Source organism: Penicillium digitatum, chromosome 5, assembly GCF_016767815.1.
Source record: "Penicillium digitatum chromosome 5, complete sequence".
Classification (NCBI taxonomy): Eukaryota; Fungi; Ascomycota; class Eurotiomycetes; order Eurotiales; family Aspergillaceae; genus Penicillium; species Penicillium digitatum.
Window position 1 is genome coordinate 2,453,326 of NC_089388.1, and position 18,869 is coordinate 2,472,194.

At 48.7% G+C, this 18,869-nt stretch overlaps 6 protein-coding genes across 6 annotated transcripts; 2 read left to right on the forward strand and 4 right to left on the reverse strand.

The window, feature by feature from the left end:
• Positions 1 to 1,104: 1,104 nt before the first annotated feature.
• Positions 1,105 to 2,788, forward strand: Pdw03_2071 (putative MFS transporter; the record flags this gene model as incomplete). The annotated part of the gene is made up of 8 exons (XM_014680700.2): positions 1,105 to 1,346; positions 1,395 to 1,551; positions 1,616 to 1,768; positions 1,996 to 2,189; positions 2,276 to 2,348; positions 2,401 to 2,455; positions 2,505 to 2,627; positions 2,775 to 2,788. 8 exons carry the CDS (start codon positions 1,105 to 1,107, stop codon positions 2,786 to 2,788), a joined length of 1,011 nt encoding a protein of 336 aa, XP_014536186.2.
• Positions 2,789 to 2,967: 179 nt separating this feature from the next.
• On the reverse strand, positions 2,968 to 3,601 carry Pdw03_2072 (Nuclear RNA binding protein, putative; the record flags this gene model as incomplete). Its single annotated transcript, XM_066100070.1, has 2 exons — positions 2,968 to 3,408; positions 3,467 to 3,601. 2 exons carry the CDS (start codon positions 3,599 to 3,601, stop codon positions 2,968 to 2,970), a joined length of 576 nt encoding a protein of 191 aa, XP_065957797.1.
• A 37-nt stretch (positions 3,602 to 3,638) lies between these two features.
• On the reverse strand, positions 3,639 to 5,491 carry Pdw03_2073 (Nuclear RNA binding protein, putative; the record flags this gene model as incomplete). Its single annotated transcript, XM_066100071.1, has 4 exons — positions 3,639 to 3,712; positions 3,768 to 5,122; positions 5,214 to 5,304; positions 5,467 to 5,491. 4 exons carry the CDS (start codon positions 5,489 to 5,491, stop codon positions 3,639 to 3,641), a joined length of 1,545 nt encoding a protein of 514 aa, XP_065957798.1.
• An 858-nt stretch (positions 5,492 to 6,349) lies between these two features.
• Positions 6,350 to 8,086, reverse strand: Pdw03_2074 (VeA protein; the record flags this gene model as incomplete). The annotated part of the gene is made up of 2 exons (XM_014680697.1): positions 6,350 to 7,884; positions 7,939 to 8,086. The coding sequence occupies 2 exons, from the start codon at positions 8,084 to 8,086 to the stop codon at positions 6,350 to 6,352; spliced, it is 1,683 nt and encodes a 560-aa protein (XP_014536183.1).
• A 4,645-nt stretch (positions 8,087 to 12,731) lies between these two features.
• On the forward strand, positions 12,732 to 14,401 carry Pdw03_2075 (DNA repair protein (Rad57), putative; the record flags this gene model as incomplete). The annotated part of the gene is made up of 2 exons (XM_014680696.1): positions 12,732 to 13,129; positions 13,210 to 14,401. 2 exons carry the CDS (start codon positions 12,732 to 12,734, stop codon positions 14,399 to 14,401), a joined length of 1,590 nt encoding a protein of 529 aa, XP_014536182.1.
• Positions 14,402 to 15,889: 1,488 nt separating this feature from the next.
• Pdw03_2076 (Delta(12) fatty acid desaturase) lies at positions 15,890 to 17,802 on the reverse strand (the record flags this gene model as incomplete). The annotated part of the gene is made up of 4 exons (XM_014680695.2): positions 15,890 to 16,302; positions 16,366 to 17,475; positions 17,531 to 17,610; positions 17,786 to 17,802. 4 exons carry the CDS (start codon positions 17,800 to 17,802, stop codon positions 15,890 to 15,892), a joined length of 1,620 nt encoding a protein of 539 aa, XP_014536181.2.
• Between the last annotated feature and the right edge of the window lie 1,067 nt (positions 17,803 to 18,869).

Here is an 18,869-nt window from a genome sequence, read left to right on the forward strand (position 1 = left end):
CAGCCTCAAATGTGGAGCTGTTGCTTTGTGAGCTTTCCTTCCTGAACTTGATGCACCACATCCCTGACGTGTCCTACGTTCGCATAGATTGCAAAATGAAAATCACAGTAAGAAGACGGACGAGATAGACAAATCCAAAGAAATAAGAACAAAGGGCTTCCGACACCCTCTGCCCAATTCCAATGTTACTTGATTCCACTATGAAATCGACTGTGTGTAATACGTAACTTTTTATCTAGTCACTGTACTATAAGAGTGTTTTGGGGGGTGAACTCTTGTCCTATCGTAGTATGTTCAGAATTTGTCTTCTCCGTGGCATCACGCAGTATTTCCAACTTCTTTGCCGCTGCATGTCACTTTGAAAAAAAAAAGCCTGTTGTTTTCAACGCAGGTTGCCAACCAATTGCCCTGGGATCCGAACAACGTCAAGCTCCCTTCGCGAAAGGATCTTCCCAAAAATTTCCGGTGCACCCGACGGTGCCGCTTGGGTCTGGGGCAAAGCTGATGAGGCGTGATCCTACCACTTACTGTGGAAATGTCTTTTTAATATGGCTGATGCGTCTGGTGCATAGGTGAGCAGATTGAACCTCTTGACGCCGCAGCGGGTCAAGGCATCTGCTGCTGAAATTGAAACCAGTGAGATGGTGCTATTGGAGTGAGTAAAGTGAACTATTACAATATGCTGACACGATATCTAAGCTTACAAGTATCATTATCACGTCTTCCTTTCATCGTGCCCGAAAGGCGGCTTTTGGCCGCGATGGATTCCAGCACAACATCAAACCGCTTGCTGATGGCGTTGCTTATGTTTATACTTACATTATGAACCCGCGAAGGGGGATTCAGTCTGATCTCAACCTTCAAAAGTTGTAGAATAAAACATCTATCTAGAGTGTATTTCCCACCACCATGTTCGGCTAAACCTCGGGCCAAGAATCTCCAACTCCGCATTTCTCCACGTTTCGGCCCGTGTTCAGATGTGGAACTTCTTTTATCTTAGACGACGAAAACTCGGGCTGGATTGCCGTTTCTTTGTGGCGTTGTAACAGCGCATCTCTTTCTTCCAGTCTTACTCAAGGTACCAGATTCCCATCCCATTCCATCATGAGCACCGAAACGCAAACAGAAACAATCATACTACAGACAAGAGCTTCTACTGAAGCGATTCCAGCCGAGCATGATGTAGCACAAGACTCAAGGCCCGAAGAAACAAAATGGATGCATGCCAAACTCTTCAGCGCAGGACTATCCTTTTTTGTCGCGGGGGTCAACGACGGAAGTCTAGGATCGATCATTCCCTACGTGATATACACCTACGACGTCGGGACAAATATGGTCGCCGTGTTGTAAGATTATTCAAAATCATTCAAAATCAGTGAAATTAACACAATCAGATACGGCACAACTTTCTGCAGCTGGCTAATCGCCGCCCTCGCGAACGGCAAAATAACCCAGTACCTAGACCTAGGCCCAATCCTCAGCCTAGGCGCCGCCGTCCAGGTTCTAGCACAAGTGCTTCGAGTCTGGGCACCCCCATTCGCACTGTACGCGGTAACCTTGTCTGGGCCAAGCCTACAATGAGACACACGCCAACACCTTCGTCTCGGCCGCTCAGCACCGCTGGCTGGGCTTGATCCATGCTATGTATATGGCCGGTTGTCTAGTTGGTCCGTTCGTAGCGACGGGTGTGGCGTCAGCAAATGTCGATTCGAAGTGGTATCTGTTCTATCTTTTCCCGCTTGGCGTGGGTGTGATGAATCTTGTGTTGGTGGGTGTTTCTTTCCGGGGCCGTATGGCTACTCCGATTGTCTTGAGAGGGGAGAGAGGGGGCAGGACTTCTTCGAACTCTGCACTCAAGGAGATCAAGGATACACTTTCTACACCTGCTGTTTGGTTGCTGATTTCCTTTTTTTTTTTTTTTCTTTCTTGGTGCGAGTTTCACAGCTGGAGGTTTGTATTGTCTTCTTAGATCTACAACGGAACTGATTGAACTAGGCTGGATGGTCGAGTATCTTGTCAATGTCCGTGACGGTAATGTTAAAAGAGATGGGTTATGTCCCGGCTGGATTCTACGGCGGCGCCTTTCTAGGACGTCTTATCCTCGCTGAACCTACGCATAGACTCGGTGAGCGCCGGATGATCTTTATTTACGCTTTGCTATGTATGGGTCTGCAGTTGGTATCCTGGCTGTGAGTTTGGGACTGGCTCCACTATCCCATCTATACGCTGACGCTGAAATCTTGCGTTGTCTTTGCTGATCCTCCTGGCTTACCAGTGTCCCCAACATCATCACTGAGGCGGTAGCAGTCAGTCAGTTGGGATTATTTTCTGGTCCTTTCTTTGCAACAGTAACTATCAACCACTCTATTTCCCTACCCTTAACTCTAACCCCTGGTTTAGGGTATATCAGTCAGCTCAAAGATCTTCTTACCAGAGATCGGTTCTTCAGCAATCGGTAAGCCAACACGTTTATTCAATTTGCATTCTGACGCTGATTCATATAGCATTCGTCTTTGCACTCGGCCAAACCGGTGGATCTGTCTTTCCCACCTTGACGGGTATTATCGCGGGACATGTTGGTGTCCAGGTCCTGCAACCCATGCTTGTTGGTTTGCTCGGTGCCGCTGGTATGAGCTGGTTAAATCTGGCCCAAGGATGCTGTCTTGCATCGGGACTGACGAGATTGTACCCAAGTCCGGGTTTCAGAGCTTCGTTGTATATATTGGGGGGGTTCTATTGGTGCAAGAGAGCTGAGAGACATGTTGTGTGTTAAGAGCCTCTTTCATGAGATTAAACGACCCAAGAGACTAGGGTATTAAAAGTTCATCACTTCGTTACATCACGACAACCAAAAGGAACCCAATGAAATGCAAACCCTCGCACAGCTATGCTAAAAATGAATTACCCAACATAAGAATTCCTTCATTAGCATCATTCCTCATAAGAAATAGATGAAGCCCAAAGCCCTTAAAAGATATCCTCAGGCCACTGGTAATCCTCCAGGCCCGAAATTACAGACTCCGGGCCGGAAGCCGAGGACGAAGAAAGCATAGGAGCAGACAAAGGTCTCTTTTTAGGCGACCGGTTCACATTGACATTGACCTTGGCAGCACTCAAGCGAAGTTCCTCTGGGAGGGGCGGTACGGGCGGGATGTCGTCATCACCGAGATACCCAGACCGTCTACGACTAGGACCTGTTTTCGACCTTGTCGGGGTGCGAGGGCTACGATCAGGATTGAGCTGGCGCTGTGGGTGGTGGTAGAAGGCTTCGCGGTAGGAGTCATTTGGCAGAGCAGAAAGAGGCGTAGACCAAATGTTGGAACGAGAATCCCCGTCAGAGACAGCGGCGGGGGAAGATTCAGGGCGCGTGCTGGTCTGGCTATTTCTCATCCGGAGAGGGGGGTTGGGCTTGGAACTTGGTGAGCAGCTGGATCCGGGGACTTTTCGGAGTTGAACGTAGGGGGACCTTTTGATGTTGCGTGTGGCACTTGAAATTCTTCCTGCTTCCTGCTCTTCGTGCTCGGTCGAGAGAGCTATGTGGTCGATGGCTTGCTTGCGCTTGGCTGAGCCGGGGCTCTCGCCGGCCTCGGATTTCGGCCATTTCGCTTTTCCGGGTGGGCTAAGTAGACCGGAGTCAATCAGAACCTCGAGCTCGGGGTCGCGTTCATGATTATCGAGGCCTTTCGTCGAACTGGGCTGAGGAGAGTTCCCACTATGGATAGGTTCAGGAATGGAAGACTTCCGTTTGCGGGAAGAACGGTCCTTACCCATTGACGACGGCTGTGTCCCTTTCAGGTGCCGTTTTGTAGTTTGAGCCTTAGCCGGGGTATGCGGCAGTCGTGACTCTTCAAAGAAGAACGTTTCGCGGTCATCCACAGATGGCAGAGCCGTTAAGTTGGTCACCGCAGGCCCAGCTGTCTCGTTTTCTGCGGCCTTTTGGTCCAGAAGCCTTTCCGACGGCAGAGTAGGAAGGGCACCAGGAACAAACTTTTTTGGGAATGATGCGGGATCCATCTCGGTATTGAGGGTTTTTGGTTGGACTGTAGGTGCTGTGATCCGCTCCTCATTGCCTGTGAGGTCACGAAGCTCCCGACGGGCACGTTGCAGCTTATCCTCGAGATTGCTTACTTTCTTTAGCAGTTTTGTTTGGCGAGAGAGTTCCCTGCGTGAGGGTTGCTTGCGCAGGCCAGTCGATTCGTATTCATCGGATTTTCTATCACAATACACTGCCGAGGGAGCAGATGGCGACCCATGGGACTTGAAAAATGACTTCGGCAGGCGAAGATCCTGAAGAGAGGAGCGTTTAGAAGCTGAAGATTCAGAGCGTGATGGAGCACAACGGTCTACTTGATCAATTGGATGACGATACGGTTCTTTGACTGGGGAACCGTGTTCCATCTTTTGCTGAATAGATCGCCAGGTCTGGTCGGCGAGGGCCGCGTTGACACCAAGACCCTCGGTGTAATGACCCTTATTCGTACCCTTGTAGCCGGCCTTTTTCAATTCCGCATAAGCCTGTTCCGCCTGATGGATGACATCCTTCTGCGGCGACTTATTCGGCGCTTCTTCAGAGTTTCTCCCCCACCCTCCGAAGGGATTAAACGCCGAGGCAATGGCCTTCCCAAAACGAAAGATACCAGATGAGCGGTGCTGCATGCCAGCATTTTTGTTTTCCTGCTCCTGGAAGTAGATACTGGGCGGTTTCTCGCTGACGCTATCACTCATAGTCGCTTCAATGAATCGCGATGTTCGTCCTCGGGGATGGCGGGCGCGCAGCGAAGCTAGCGAGCCACGAGGTGAAGCGCGGGGGGAGGCTTTGTAGCCTGAGCCATTTCCACTCACGCTGCGACTCCCATTTTCACCGCGATGTGTGCGGCGATCATGGGATCCATAATCAGCAGCTTCTTCGGGCAATGGCCAGTCGTTTGAACGGCGTCGTTTGGTCAGCTTCGCGGGTGGCGATCGGTGGTCATCTGCTTGCGCTTCTTCTGCATCGTCGAATTGTCCAGAGATGTCTGAGCTCCAATCGCTGCTCTCGTCGTCGCTGGATCGTAGGTGCTTGCGCGAGGAAAGCTGATGTGCGGGGCTGTCCATGTCCATTTGGATTTTGGAGTCGCGGGCGCTAAAATGATGCAGGGAAGTCAGATTTAATCCTTATTATGCAGGCTTTGAGATCCCTTCCATGGGGACTGGGTTACAGCAAGGAACCTTACATTTGCAACTTGGTTGATACTTTTTCCCCAAGCCCTTTGAAAGACGCAAAATTCTGTTGGAAGTTGGCATAGAAGTGTTGTGCTGAGAGTGCTGAGAGGGAAGAAACGAAGTTAAGAGATGAGGATCAAAACGAAAATCTCGGGAGAGTCTAGTGATGCATTTGTTTACATACTCCGCACTTGCCAAGGGGGAAGTTTGTTGTGGTACCAGGTACCCACGTCTACCGCTAGTCTTCGGTGGTGGACAATGTACCCGTGACATCATCAGAATGTCCCATATTCCGAAACAAACATGCACAAATATGCGCATCTATATCAAATCTGGATTTCCCACGTAGAATTCCGGGTGTCTCAGACAAGTGCCTACATTTGACAAGGAATGCAAAAATATGACATGTCTAACCTGGAGGAGATTTGGATAGGATTTGTGGTATAACCCTTGGCTACTAAAGTACGGGAACATGTTTTCTAGTGATAGATTGGAGTGAAAGGGAAAACGCCAGGTATCAAGGCGATGCTGCAACGCCAGTATGAAGAGTAGATCAAGCAGCAGGGGTTCGGTGTGAAGTAAGGAACCCAGTATCGCGACGTTGGTGAGCCCAGCCATTGTCTGTTCTGGAAGTGTATGATAAAAGAGCAATGCCGAAGAAATTGCTAGGTAGAGTAGAGATAGGGGTCACATTCCCTGGTCCAATTCCATGAGATGAAGGGGACATGCTACTTTGCTCTTGATAATGGAGTGTGAATCCGAGAATGATGCGGGTTACAGAAATGGATGTGTCAAACATGAATGTGAATGATCCTTGAGGTTGGGACAAAGTAAAGCAAACTGCCAAACCCATATCTATGTAGATCCGAATTTTGTCTAAATAAGATCCTTCGCAAAAGTTTATAACATGAAAGAAGTCAGTTCCCGCAGAGATGAGTCCAAATGCAACGAGGAATCTAGGGCTCGAGAAGCCTCGGTGAGGAGTCGGAGGATGAATTATGTACAAAATAAAAAAAAGGATGCTATCAGGTACCATCACTAGAATCCAGTCCGTTTACCGATTCAAGTCTCGGTCATTGGAGCAAGCCCAAGGAGAGTAAAAATTTCCGCCATTATGGCAAGATGTTCGAGGCCATTTCAGATTCTATTAGTTTGACGGAGGAGCTTTCATGACCATTTTGCCGTTGGCACGCTTATATGCCAACTCGATACCCATTTCAGCCATAAGGCCAGCGCGACTTTCGCCCGAGAAATCACGATAAGCAGGATAAGGCTCGGTATCAGGCCGCATGCCGTTCTGCATTGACCGGTCATCAAGGCCGAAGGTATCTTCATGACTCCTTTTGCCGTATGCTGGCCCGGTTTGATACACCATACGCTTCCCTCTAACGTTGTCGTACCCACCACCGCCAGGTGAAGTACTTTCCACCGAAGGAACAATATGGTTGGCATATTCGTTTGGCAGGGGCTTGTGAGACGGGGTTGCCTGTACTAAGTTTGGTGTTTGAGAACGCGACACCGTAACATGGGGCATGGATTGGTATAAACCTGGTTCGGCCATGCGGAGATCCATGTATGAGCTTGGTTTTGGTGGCTCCATGCCATAAGTATTCATAGATTTGGGGTAACCACCTCGCTCGGCAGGTATTTGAGGCACCGCAGGATACGAGATAGGCATTCCTTCGTATTCAGAGGCGTTGGATGGGTGTCTTATTTGGGCGTATGCGTGCTGTGGGGAGTAGATACCTTGCGATGCAGCCAGTGGGGGTGGTGTTGGAGGCATGTGAGGAGCCGGATAATGTGAAGGCGTGGAGCCAAATGAAAGGTGTGATTGATATGAGGGTGTTTGGGAGGAGTGTGGCATGGGTGCAGGTGGCATAGGTCTTTGATAGGGTTGTGGGCACTGGAAGCCATAGTCGGGTGCAGATGGTCGTCGATCGGGGGGAACAAACCCATAAGGTGATTCCATGTTGCTGCCATTGCTATTTGACCGTGGGCGATCCATCGAACCTGCGTATCTGTCGGGTGTCGTAAAACGATCCGAGGATCCTGCATATGCAGCTGCGCGTTCCTCGCCGAATTCGTAGTCCGCATCTCGCTTGTCGCCTCGGCGTCTCATGCGAACATCACGACGAATGCGAACACGGCAGCCCTGCTCAGCAATGATACGGCTCAGAGAGGTGCTGGTCGCTAGGCCGGGGAACTTCTTGGCGCTATAAACGGTAAAAGGCACCGACTTGACCTCAAGACGAAAATGAAGGAATGCCTGCGGGACGCCTGCCTTAGATGTGGCTGAAAGAGGTATCTGGTTGGGAAGAGGTAAAGTCGAATCCTTGTCGGCATCCTTGGCGTCCTTGATCTCTTCGTACAGGTGGAAGTTCAAGCGGTACCGGCCCTCATGACGCACTGATAGATCTGGGAAGATGAAATAGCCTGCTTGTGAGGGGCGGTCGAGATATGCGACACCAGCGACTGGCACACCAGTTAACACAGGGCATGACTGCGGTCCACCTACCCGCCCGTGGGCAATAGGGCGTGCAGTGTCGAGGGTTGCGTAGAGGAAAAAATTGGCGTTATAGGCGAAGGTGATATCGGTCTTTTGCGCATCGTTAGCTGGGTCGGACTCGAAGATGCGTAGCTCAACCACAGGCGGTGGGTCAACAGGGCGACGGTCAGCGGATGCTATTTGTGACAGTCAACGCGCAGCCCTGATTAGGTTCAACAGGAAGTACTCACACTTGGCTCCCGCGCCGCATGCTCTTGCCCGCTCTGGCTGTTGCATCACACTCAACTTGTATGTGAGCTGTTTGCCTTCACGGGTGATCCGACTAACTGAGTGTTCAGTCTCATTGTGAGGCGGCATGATCGACGGTCTGTTGGCCATTTTCGCAGATTGATGTTATTAATCCCCAGATATTCTGCCGGTCGCGGTATCAGCAAAGATCGATTGCGCGGTCGGAGGGTTCGTCCTATATAAATTCTGCCACGGAAAGTAACGCAATGAGGTCTTTGACAAGTTGTGCTGATTTGAGGGTGTTGGGTATGGCCTTCTTCTCCCCCAGTTCCTGGCGTCACATAGGCCGTTGGAAAGACTTGGGTTGTAGTCGAATCGATCAACCCCACACATCCAGGAAACGAACAGAAACCGAACAGAAACCGAACCCCGATTTAGGAAAATGAACTTTGAAGTCCAAACCAAGAAGGGAAAGCAAAGAAGAGGAGAGGGGGCAGAGTGGAAATTGGTGACACTAACAGACCCGAGCCCTGGGTATGCCTCCCGATGGGTAATTGTGGTAGGAACAAAAGTACCTGTTCGGTCTTCCGTGGCCCCCGTAGGACTGTATGGTTTTGTTTCTGACAAAGTTTCTCAAAATGCGTTGTAATTTCCATTCTCTCGTCTATTTTAGAAAGGAAAAAACTTGTTGTATGCACATATGTTTATCCTAGGCACGCCATGTGCATTTATTACATTAATCTACAGATTATCAAAGGGCAAATTGACGTTCGTCTGCTGTATGCCTAGGTGTTGGCGGCTTTGGGACTTTGAATAATACCTCTACACCATGACATGACGGTGGAGATACAATCAAAATCAATTTTCAAATCTGGAATCCGAAAAATCATGTAGCGACTTTAGTACTTGTTAATGCAGCACACATGAAATTTGCTTTTTTTCGCTGAAAGCCATGGTTTTTTTTATTTTATTTTCGGAGCCACGTTACCCGGCGTCTATATCACTGGGTTCCAAGGTTCCGGCCGCAACCCAGTCCAACGGATCGGAGTCTCTTTATTTTTCCCTGGTCTCCATAATGTCCTATGCTTATCTTTTTATACTTCTATAGATGAAGATCATGTTTTAATAATCCGTAGATCATGCCAGTTTACTCCGTAAAAGATTCCACAACCAAATTTAATTAATATTGAGTTCCACCGACACCCTTCGATACCGCGTGTTCTCATTACAGGTTTAGTCCCCCCTGAGAACATTGAAAATGAAAAACGAACAAGCTAGGAACTTCGTACCTACCTAGACTTCCCGATTTGACCTGGACCTCCCGATTTAGACACTGTCAGTCGTCACACAGGCTGAATCGCCTCTGCTATCAAGCCAGACCCCATCGAACCACCGATCCCCTCTCACGGCCTAGCTTAGCTGACCCCACTCAGCCAATCAATAATATCTCTAGTGAGCGCCTAGGACCAACTAGCCGGTTTCTGGCAGGAGTTGCCCCAACTGAGCTGTTCATCCAATGTACACGCAGTTAGTTTAATGATGAATTCTTTCCCTTGCAAATACTCCTTTTCACTGCATCTGTGCTATGGTGGGGACTCCGCTGATATTCTGATTTGCCTACAATCGTGGAAAAAAATATGCATATTTTTTCCTCTTTCCTTCTCTTAAATCCGACTCCACACAAAAGATGGAGTGCGATTTTTGAGAATGTCGGAAGTACGATATACAAAACACAACGTCCCACCTCGGCAACTATTGGAAGTCCACATCAACTCAGGAAATGGAATTCCTTGGTTTTAATCCCGTCAATGTCCGACTCCCCTACCAATATCAATCTAACATCATGCTTTGTCTACCACCTCCTCCCACACGCTCTTCACTGAACGATCACCGCCCTATCAAATGTAGAGTTCAGTGATTTCTTCTAGATACTCAGAGTTGAATATACTGAATAAAAACAAAATCAAGAAAAGGTACCGCACTTTAGGACCTACAGATTCAGTTGCTTTAAAATACAGGAGTGGCGAGGAATTCCAGACCAGGCCGGGTCCAACGGCCTTTTGGCTTGAACCGAGTATTTTTTTTTTATCATTGTAGTAAATGTGTACGGAAGAAAATTCATGTTTTATTCTAAAACTGATCCTTCACATTTCCTCGGAGTACTCCGTTCGGGGCAATTATCTTCAATTGCGAATCTCCTTTGGTATTTTAAGTACCGGAGATATCGGGCCATGAGAAACTGATACATCAGCTCTGGAAAGCCGATCCGCCTGACTGAAGATCCCTTCAATCCATTTACCCACATATAAGAGGATATTTGAAACTGGGATTTTTGTATGATATCCCAAGTGACAGTGGGAAGTCTATGATGTACTCCGTACGGAGTGCTTTAAGCCCGTCATGCTTCAACTCGGTATATAGTGCAGAATACCTTGTGACACCGAAGATGATGGATGCACCCTTGCAAAAGTTTTCTTATTTTTCACTTAGTCCATTCGGCCCAAGCGTTGTCAAATCTTCAAATCCCCACTAAGCCATGTGTTACAGGGGTTGCGAATCTTCACGACTCGGTGCGAACAGTCACTGAACAAGAATCTAGATGGAAAATTTACGATTATGATGGGCTCCAGCGTTGTCGTCCTGGAAAAGTGACTTTGAAAGTCCCCGTACAGAGTATCCCGTAAGCATATGTCACTTGGTTGCCTCGTCCAACCCCCGATGCTCAAGTGAGTGCGGCAATCCCCAGCCCCCCCCCCCCCCCCCCCCCCCCCCGAAGATCATAGGGAGTGCCATGATTCAGTGCTTTGATAATCTAGAAGGACTCACAATTGAACAAAGACTTCGTTCGCGCTCTGAAAGGAACTTCTTGGCTGTTCCTTCCATCAGACTGCATTCCAATATTCATGAAGAGGGCTGTTGAAAACAACTCTGGCATCATCCTTCCTACTGCATTAATAGAACATGTGCTACAGGTTCGAATTTGATATGTTGTAGGGACAAGTATCTGTATTCGGTAGGAGTCTCTCTCACATCCACATGGACATATGCAAGTATACCCCTCGTTCTGACTGAATCATGTTACTCAATACTCCCCGTAGAGTGATCCATGCATAAACTTGTATATCCGTCTCGGCTCCGAAAGACCCCAGTCAAAACCTTTGCATTTGGATTATCGCCTCGATCGGGATTGGATGATAGGAGGGTTAATCATGTGCGTGACTGCCAAATGGATCGAAGGGTACCATTAACTATCTCTTTTCTGTGGCTACAATTTTGTGGGCGATTCGCTGCTCTTCATTATATTTTGGAATAGTCTGATACGGCCGCATATGGACAAATTGAGGGTTTTCCCTCCACAACCATAGCCTCGACACATACATAGATTAGGAGCTATTACATGAAGCTTCATAAATTTTGGCAGCAGAACTTTACAGCGGCTTCTTTGCTATGAAATATGACATACTGGACTGAACCAATGTGATGTATCGCTTTCCCTTGAAATTGAACTAGGGAACAGACCGCCAGTTCGAAATTTTCACTACCACGTGGAGGAATTATTAGGTGTATCCTTAGCCACAAACCAGGCCAGACCCCCAAAAGCCCATCGAGAAAATTGATTCTCTCGCGCAATCAACAGTACAAGGACAAGTCATAGTGACATCAGATCGGAGTCCCTATGTCATGATTTATAGACTTCGGTCCAGAATAGCGTATGCAATGGGAGAAGATTCAATCAAGGTCTTGCTGATAAATACAAATGAATTGCAAAGTGTACCAAGTAACTTCTCAAATTTTTGCGAGAATCTTGTGGAATTCTTAAATCTTGATTGGCCACGGATGCATATCAGCCCTGGGGTAATTCAAACAATCCAAGCCACATTTAATCCACCTGCCCGATACAGAACGCCAAAGGCACCTTGCTTTGGACACAAAACTTCAGTTCGGTTGTCATGGAGGTTATGTTGATGAACCAGATGTGTTTTGCGTGTAATCAATTAACCGACACTAACGCCGTTCATCCAACTAGCACGGCTCAATTCATAAGTGTTCTGTGGGCTTTCTCCGTTCTTTGTAGTTCTTCGTACACAGGGGCTATTGATTCCGTGGCTTTCCCAAGTGAGGAACTAGACATTTGTACGGAGTAGTTTAAGGCTAAGGCTAGCATCGAAAGATTAGAGTGAAAGTGAACCAGGGCCTTAAGCGTTGCTTATAGTGGTACATGCCAATGATACTCTAGGTTTACAATATGGATAAATTGGTCTATCGGGGTGGCATAGTTCCATCTCTATTAAGCGTCGCATCAGAACCAGCACACTACCTCAAGCCAGAAGAGAATTTTGCAGACAAGACATCGCGTTGTGGGTAGTTGAGAAAAATTTCACCAGGTATGCGCCTATCCTTGCAGCTAAGCGTCCACGCGGTGTGATTCTGCCGAACAGTGAGGTTATATTGAGCTTTAAGGGTAGTCCTTTCGCCCTTCGGGGCATATGGTCAGCTGAGAATATACAGAGAAGATTGGCATGGCCCCTGCACTAAAAATGACACGCCTAATCAAAGAGAATTTACCTGTTTTTTCCCCCCATCGACGTCCGAACTTGAGATTGTACGGTGTGGGTATTTTTCTACGACCTCTAATTGGTCCTACGCTGTTGGGAAGTCACGTGGAAGTATCCAAGTCGATGGTTCGAATCGACCAATGACAAAGATTACTTTTCCACTGTGATTGGCTCTAACGCCACTTCACAATCTACAACATAGAGTCGCAACATCAACTCCCATACCGGTTGCGCTTCCTATGGATCTTCTTTTGATTTTACCTGGCTTTATAACGAAACCTTTCGCACATATTCTTCCTCCACTTGAACGAGCTAAAGTCACCACAGTCGACGTGATTACCCTTGACTCTCTCGAGATTGCGAAACGTGCCCGCGTCCCCCCCGCAGATGTTCGTCGGCTCTCCTCCTGTATTGTCGAGGCATTGCACACCGATGTCGGCTTCGAAAAGCCGCAGACAAATACAGAGGCCATTGATGGGCCCAGCTCTAGTATAACCCCTGATGTGGCAAGCAGGACATTCAGCTTGGCGAAGCGCACGTCGCAATGGAACACTATAAGCACTCTTGACCCCGCGATGGATGCGCTGCTAGGAGGTGGAATTCCGACCGGTTATGTCACAGAAGTTACAGGCGAGAGGTATGTTGTGGGAATTCATCTTCATCCAGGTCTTGTCAGCCGGGCAAGCAAGTCAATCTGACATGTGGATTGATGTCCAGTGGAAGCGGCAAGACCCAGTTCCTTCTAAGCCTCTGTCTAGCCGTCCAGCTACCCAAACCACAGGGGCTACAACGGCGTGCCATGTACATATCGACGGAACACCCATTATCTACGCCACGACTCTCACAGCTCCTAGAATGCCATCCTGTCCTCTCAACACTCCCCGCTGAGCAAGCACCCTCGCTGGAGGATATCCTGACCATCAACGCCATGGATCTGGAGACGCAAGATCACATCCTGAACTTCCATGTGCCTGTCGCGGTCGAACGCTATAACATCGGCCTGGTCATCATCGATTCAATAACATCCAATTACCGCGCTGAACACGCATCGCACAGCCTCCAAGCCCTCGCTAAGCGATCATCCCAGCTCGCAAAACTGGGCCATCTACTACGCAACCTCGCCGTAAAGGAGGACGTCGCTATCGTGCTCGCGAACCAAGTCTCCGACCGTTTCGAATCTATACAAAACAGCGAGCCAGCCCCACGGACAGGGATTCTGTCCATGTCGAGTCAAACAGTAGATCATGGATCTGGCCCTGTCTCCCCCTTCCCAAAATCTCGAACTGAACAGTTGGCTACTAGAAATAGCCAGCAGCCACCATCTTCTTCTCCTGCTATCTCCTCATCTCCATACCACGCACCAAGCGATAAATACTTCGACGGCTCGTATCTGGTCGCCCCTCGAGTACGCAATAGTATGTTGAACGTGGCTCACCAGGAGCGCTTCTACTCTGGCTGGGGAGATGGCGCGTACCCGGAGAGGGGGTCTCTGAAGAACCCGGCGCTGGGATTCGTCTGGTCAACGCAGATCGCATGCCGAATCGCGCTGAAAAAGGAAGAATCACATGCTGTAGGTGTCTCAATGGTGGAGCATGCATATCCGGCATCCACGCAGGAATCTTATCCGTTCCACAGTGCAGGCAATGCAGACGCCTATCGGGATCCGGAATCAATAGCAATGCCTGCCCCTTACCTCAAAACCCGAGTGTCTGACTCGCAGAACTACCGGCCCGCTCCGGGGTCGAAATCCCCCACCCGGAGGACCATGAAACTTGTGTTCGCGCCGTGGACGGCGGGCCCGAAGGATACACCCAGAAAGGGCTACTCCAGTAGAAGAAGTGGCGAGATAGAGTTTGAGATCTGGAAGGGTGGCTTGAGAAGTACGACTCCTGGTGAACGATCTGTCTGATATCATATCTTGCCGACTTCCAAAGTTCATTCTTGCCTACAAAAGCTACCGGAAAGCCTTGACTGTGATCTACTCCAGACAGTTTGACATGCTATGTTGGCCTGCCGACTAGAAAGCGACAGAATGATATACCCAACATCGTTTGAGATTTCTCTCTATAAGTATTCCTAATCAATCCGAATACCCAAGCGAAAGCCGAATCTACAATAAACAAGACGTCATGCGTGAGGTGTTATCTTGAGGTGATTGGAATATGACAAGCTGAGGTCAGTCAATCAAATTTCACTTATCCTGTTGCAGTCCAACCAGTTGTGTATGACAATGCAGGCGCTTCTTCCAACCGAAGCAAAGAAGTCGAGTCCAAAACACCGAGTCGCGACCACATATTGTGTATCCCAAAGAGTGTTCTGATGCTGATTGTAAAGAGTGTGGAATCAGCCTATTCCTGTAGCCCGTAAATCCCACAAACCCACCCATAAAGAGATTACTATATAATGACTGCATGGAGTGCACCTTCCATCTTCCAACTTCCACCTTTCACTTCTCTCTCTCTCTCTCTCTCTCCCTGCCTCGGTTTCAATTGATGGTGTGGTTTCTCTGGCCAGTTGATTGGCATGGTTGTCGACTCTTGCTGAATTCTCGTTTCACAGCATCGTTTTCGTTTTCGTCATTGGCTAATACCCTATCGTCTTCAGCACCTATCACAAGCTGAGGTGTGTGTTCTCCAACGCCTTGGGATGTAAGTATCCTGTTTTGGTTCAAACGCAGCTGCTGTGGAACAGCAGATCAATCCCATCTTCGGCTATGAACTTGGATTTGGTGTGGGAGCCTTGGCTGACGCTACATATATCACCCTTGGTGTTTTCCGTCTTGTCCACTGCATGTCTCTTAACTTGACTCTATCTAGAAAATCTCGAACAAAGAACAGAGCCCGAATCTGCGCGGAAAACTGCTCCAAGAGGACTCTCTGGTTCCAGGGAACCACACTATGTATCGATCCTCTGCTCTGGGCATTACGGTATATATATAAATAGGCAGGGAGGGGAGAGAGGGGAAGAAAGGAGCACACTTCAAATTAATCATAATCACATGTACTGACACTTTTTTTTATATCAACAGCGACCATCTCCTTTTCCTCTGTTCATGGGGTCCCTTTCTTTCTTACCCCTAATGTCCATCTAATATGGGCACAAATCCACCGAAGAAATAAGATTATGGGCCTAAGGATCTAAACCAAAGACACGCAATGAGAAAGATGCCAGACAACAGTCATGAGAAGACAGCTTGAGAATCAAGGTGAGATAATGAAAAGCATCAAATTTGATCTGACTCACACCCAATCCCTCATGGAAAAGTCATGTTGACCTGGTGTGCATCCACGCAAAGTGCACGAGATAAGACAACAAAGCGCAAATGGAAATCAGAATGCGAGAGAAAACCAAAAGATCATCAGAACCGAACCAGAACCAGCTATCAAGGCCTTAGTTTCTATTGAGCCTTGGCGATCTTGGTAGGAGGAAGACCAATGCCGTTGGTGTTACGGTAGAACATGACACCCTGGCTCTCACCAGTGGCACCCTCATTGGGCTCAACCCAGTGGCAGACGCGGGCAGAAGTCCACATGGCCTTGAAGAAACCGGTCCAGCCAGTGTGGGCATCAGTGCGGTAGTGGTTGCCCATGACGCCCTTGATGGCATCGCTGGCCTCGTCGGCGTTGTAGAATGGGATATTGCTGATGTAGTGGTGCAGCACGTGGGTCTCGATGATACCGTGGAAGATGTGGCGACCGACAAAGCCAAAGTCACGGTCGATGGTGGCGGCAGCACCACGGGTAAAGTTCCACACTTCAGGCTGGTAGTGAGGGAGGGTAGGGTCGGTGTGCTGGAGATAGGTAATGGCAACTGCGATGGATACCGTTAGCAAAGGGGTTACAAAAAGTATATTCTTTTTGTCTGAAAACTTACCTAGCCAGTGGTTCACCCACAGGTACGGGAGACCGTACCAGACCAGCAGATTCAGCCAGCCGAAGTTGGTACCGATGAAGTACAGTCCGGTGCCGGTGATGAGGAGACCCAGATCACTCAGGACAATTAGCTTCGCGTCCTTGGCCTCGTACAGAGGGCTGGAGGGGTAGAAGTGGTTGACACCACCGCCCCAGCCGTTATGCTTGCCAACACCGCGGCCCTCGGGCTGCTTAGTGTGATTGTTGTGGCCGGTGACGTTGTTGAGCAGGTACACGGGCCAGCCAAAGAGCTGCTGGGCCAGAAGGTTGCCGGCAGTCAGGATGGGAGTCTCCTCGCACAGCTCGCCGAGTTCGTGGAGAGTCTTGCCGACACGAGTGGCGTACTGCTCACGGGTCTTAGGATTGAAGACCATGTCGCGGGCCAGGTTACCGGTGGCCTTGTGGTGCTTGCCGTGGGAGATCTTCCAGGAGAAGTAGGGGACGAGCAAGAGGGAGTGACAGATCCAGCCAACTGTGTCGTTCAAGACCTTGGAAGAGGAGAAGGCCTGGTGGCCACACTCGTGGGCCATAACCCACACCCCGGTGCCGAAGAGACCCTGCACAATAGTGTACACGGTCCAGAGGGCCACGCGGGCCGGCAGCAGGGGGACAGTCTCGGGGGTGACATAGTTGTGGAAGAGGTAGAAGACGGATCCCAAGATGGCCAGATCACGGAATACATAGTACAAACTGGTGGCGGCGGAGCGGTGGAAGCAATGAGCAGGAACGGCATCGCGGATCTGCTTGATTGTAAAATCCGGGATCTTGAACTCATTGCCATAGGTATCAAGCATCTTAGTGTTCTCCTGCTCCGAAGCCATTGAAGAAAGGGAGGTAGACGAGGGAGATTGGCGTGGGCTGTCAAAGGGCGAGGCCGAGACAGAGCTGGTCGCTGAGGACTCTGTAGTAGGGTTGCGATTAAGCGCAACGCGCTTGGGGAGTGCGGTAGACGACATGTTGGGTGTTTTGAGGCCAACGGTGTTCAACTCCAAAGTTACAATGGGTATACTTCCAAAGGTATCCCTTTCTGTAGAGATGAAATGAAGGACACGGGGTTCAAGATGACAAGAGCCTGTGATGGTGTTAGCTTAGATTCTCCGCGCTGTGAGCTATCAGGGTCTACTGACAATGTTTTGAGTTTTCTTGGGGGGGGGAGTGTTGTTGCACAAGGGGGTTGAATGAAGCAGATCGAAGCAAATGCCCCGTTCTGTTTAAGAGCCAACGAAAAAACAGGCAATTGACTAGCACAGAAGAATTGGAGAAATGAAGACAAGAGAAGGATCCGCCCTCTTTCAAAAAAAAAAGGAAAAAAAAACGAAACTGAAAAGAGGGAAGAGAGAAAAAAGAAAAACATTCCCATGGCACAGGGTAATTTTGCATACCGCCACTGCATCCCCATAGTTTAGATGTCCAATCCAACCGTAAGCTCTTTTGAAAATTACATGCAGATCCACACTTCGAAGTTCGCCTTCGACAGTTGAGTTTTCACATGAACTGACCAGAATAGTCAGAGTTGGGCTGATGTTTTCACATGTCTACCCATCTGTCTCATATTCCTATCTTATTGGTACTATGCATGGTGTACTCCATACCTCTACACGACTCAAATCTCTCTTTGCGTTCTTCACAGCCACCGCCTTTCCACCGGTTGATCCCGTTCGCCCCAACACTTTCTCTTGCAACCCAGATTCTGTGGTAGTGGTCTGATGGGGTGTGATCTAGACTTTTCAACGTCTCTGGGAGTTCCCGTCCTGTGAGAGCTCTCACTTTCACATGTCGCGAAAATTGTAAAGGCGTCCCTAGCTGCATGTTGATTGATAGATTCGAAGTGCTCGACTTGCCTCGGGTCATTTTAGTATTTGAATTAGACGGCTGTACGGAGTAGATTGGCCTGATAATCCCATCGAATCTAACATGCAATTTCATGTGAAAGATAGCCTTTGTTTTTTTGGTGTTTGCTCGCGCAACTGGAGACTGCGCGTCAGACCCCGAAACCCTTGGGGTTGATGCAATTGTTTCTTTCGTACTTCGGAAGTCAGCATGCAAGCCCCCTAGAGCTGGAGATGACTCGGCAGTGGTATGCGCAAGGGACGTGTGATCCACTTTTGCTTTGGTGTATAGACCCTAAACATTTATATGTCTACTCTGTACGGTTTTCATGCATCAAGTTGACTCGATATGAAAGTTGAGAAAGCCAGCGTAGAGTTAATTTATAACGATGAAAAATCAATTTATAGAAGAAATGATTAAGCAGGGTTGAAATAAAATATATAAAATACCGAACGTAGTATAAAAATGCTTCTACCCGCTTGTTGGGACCTTTGGGGTTTTGTTGAGACCCCACTTCTCCTTTTTGAAAAAAACACAAACGTTAATTTTTACTTTCAAATGTTTAATTCTTTAGTTTCCCCTGGCCCTATATTACCCGTGGACACCTTGCCACCTTAGATAAGATCGGAGCGGGAC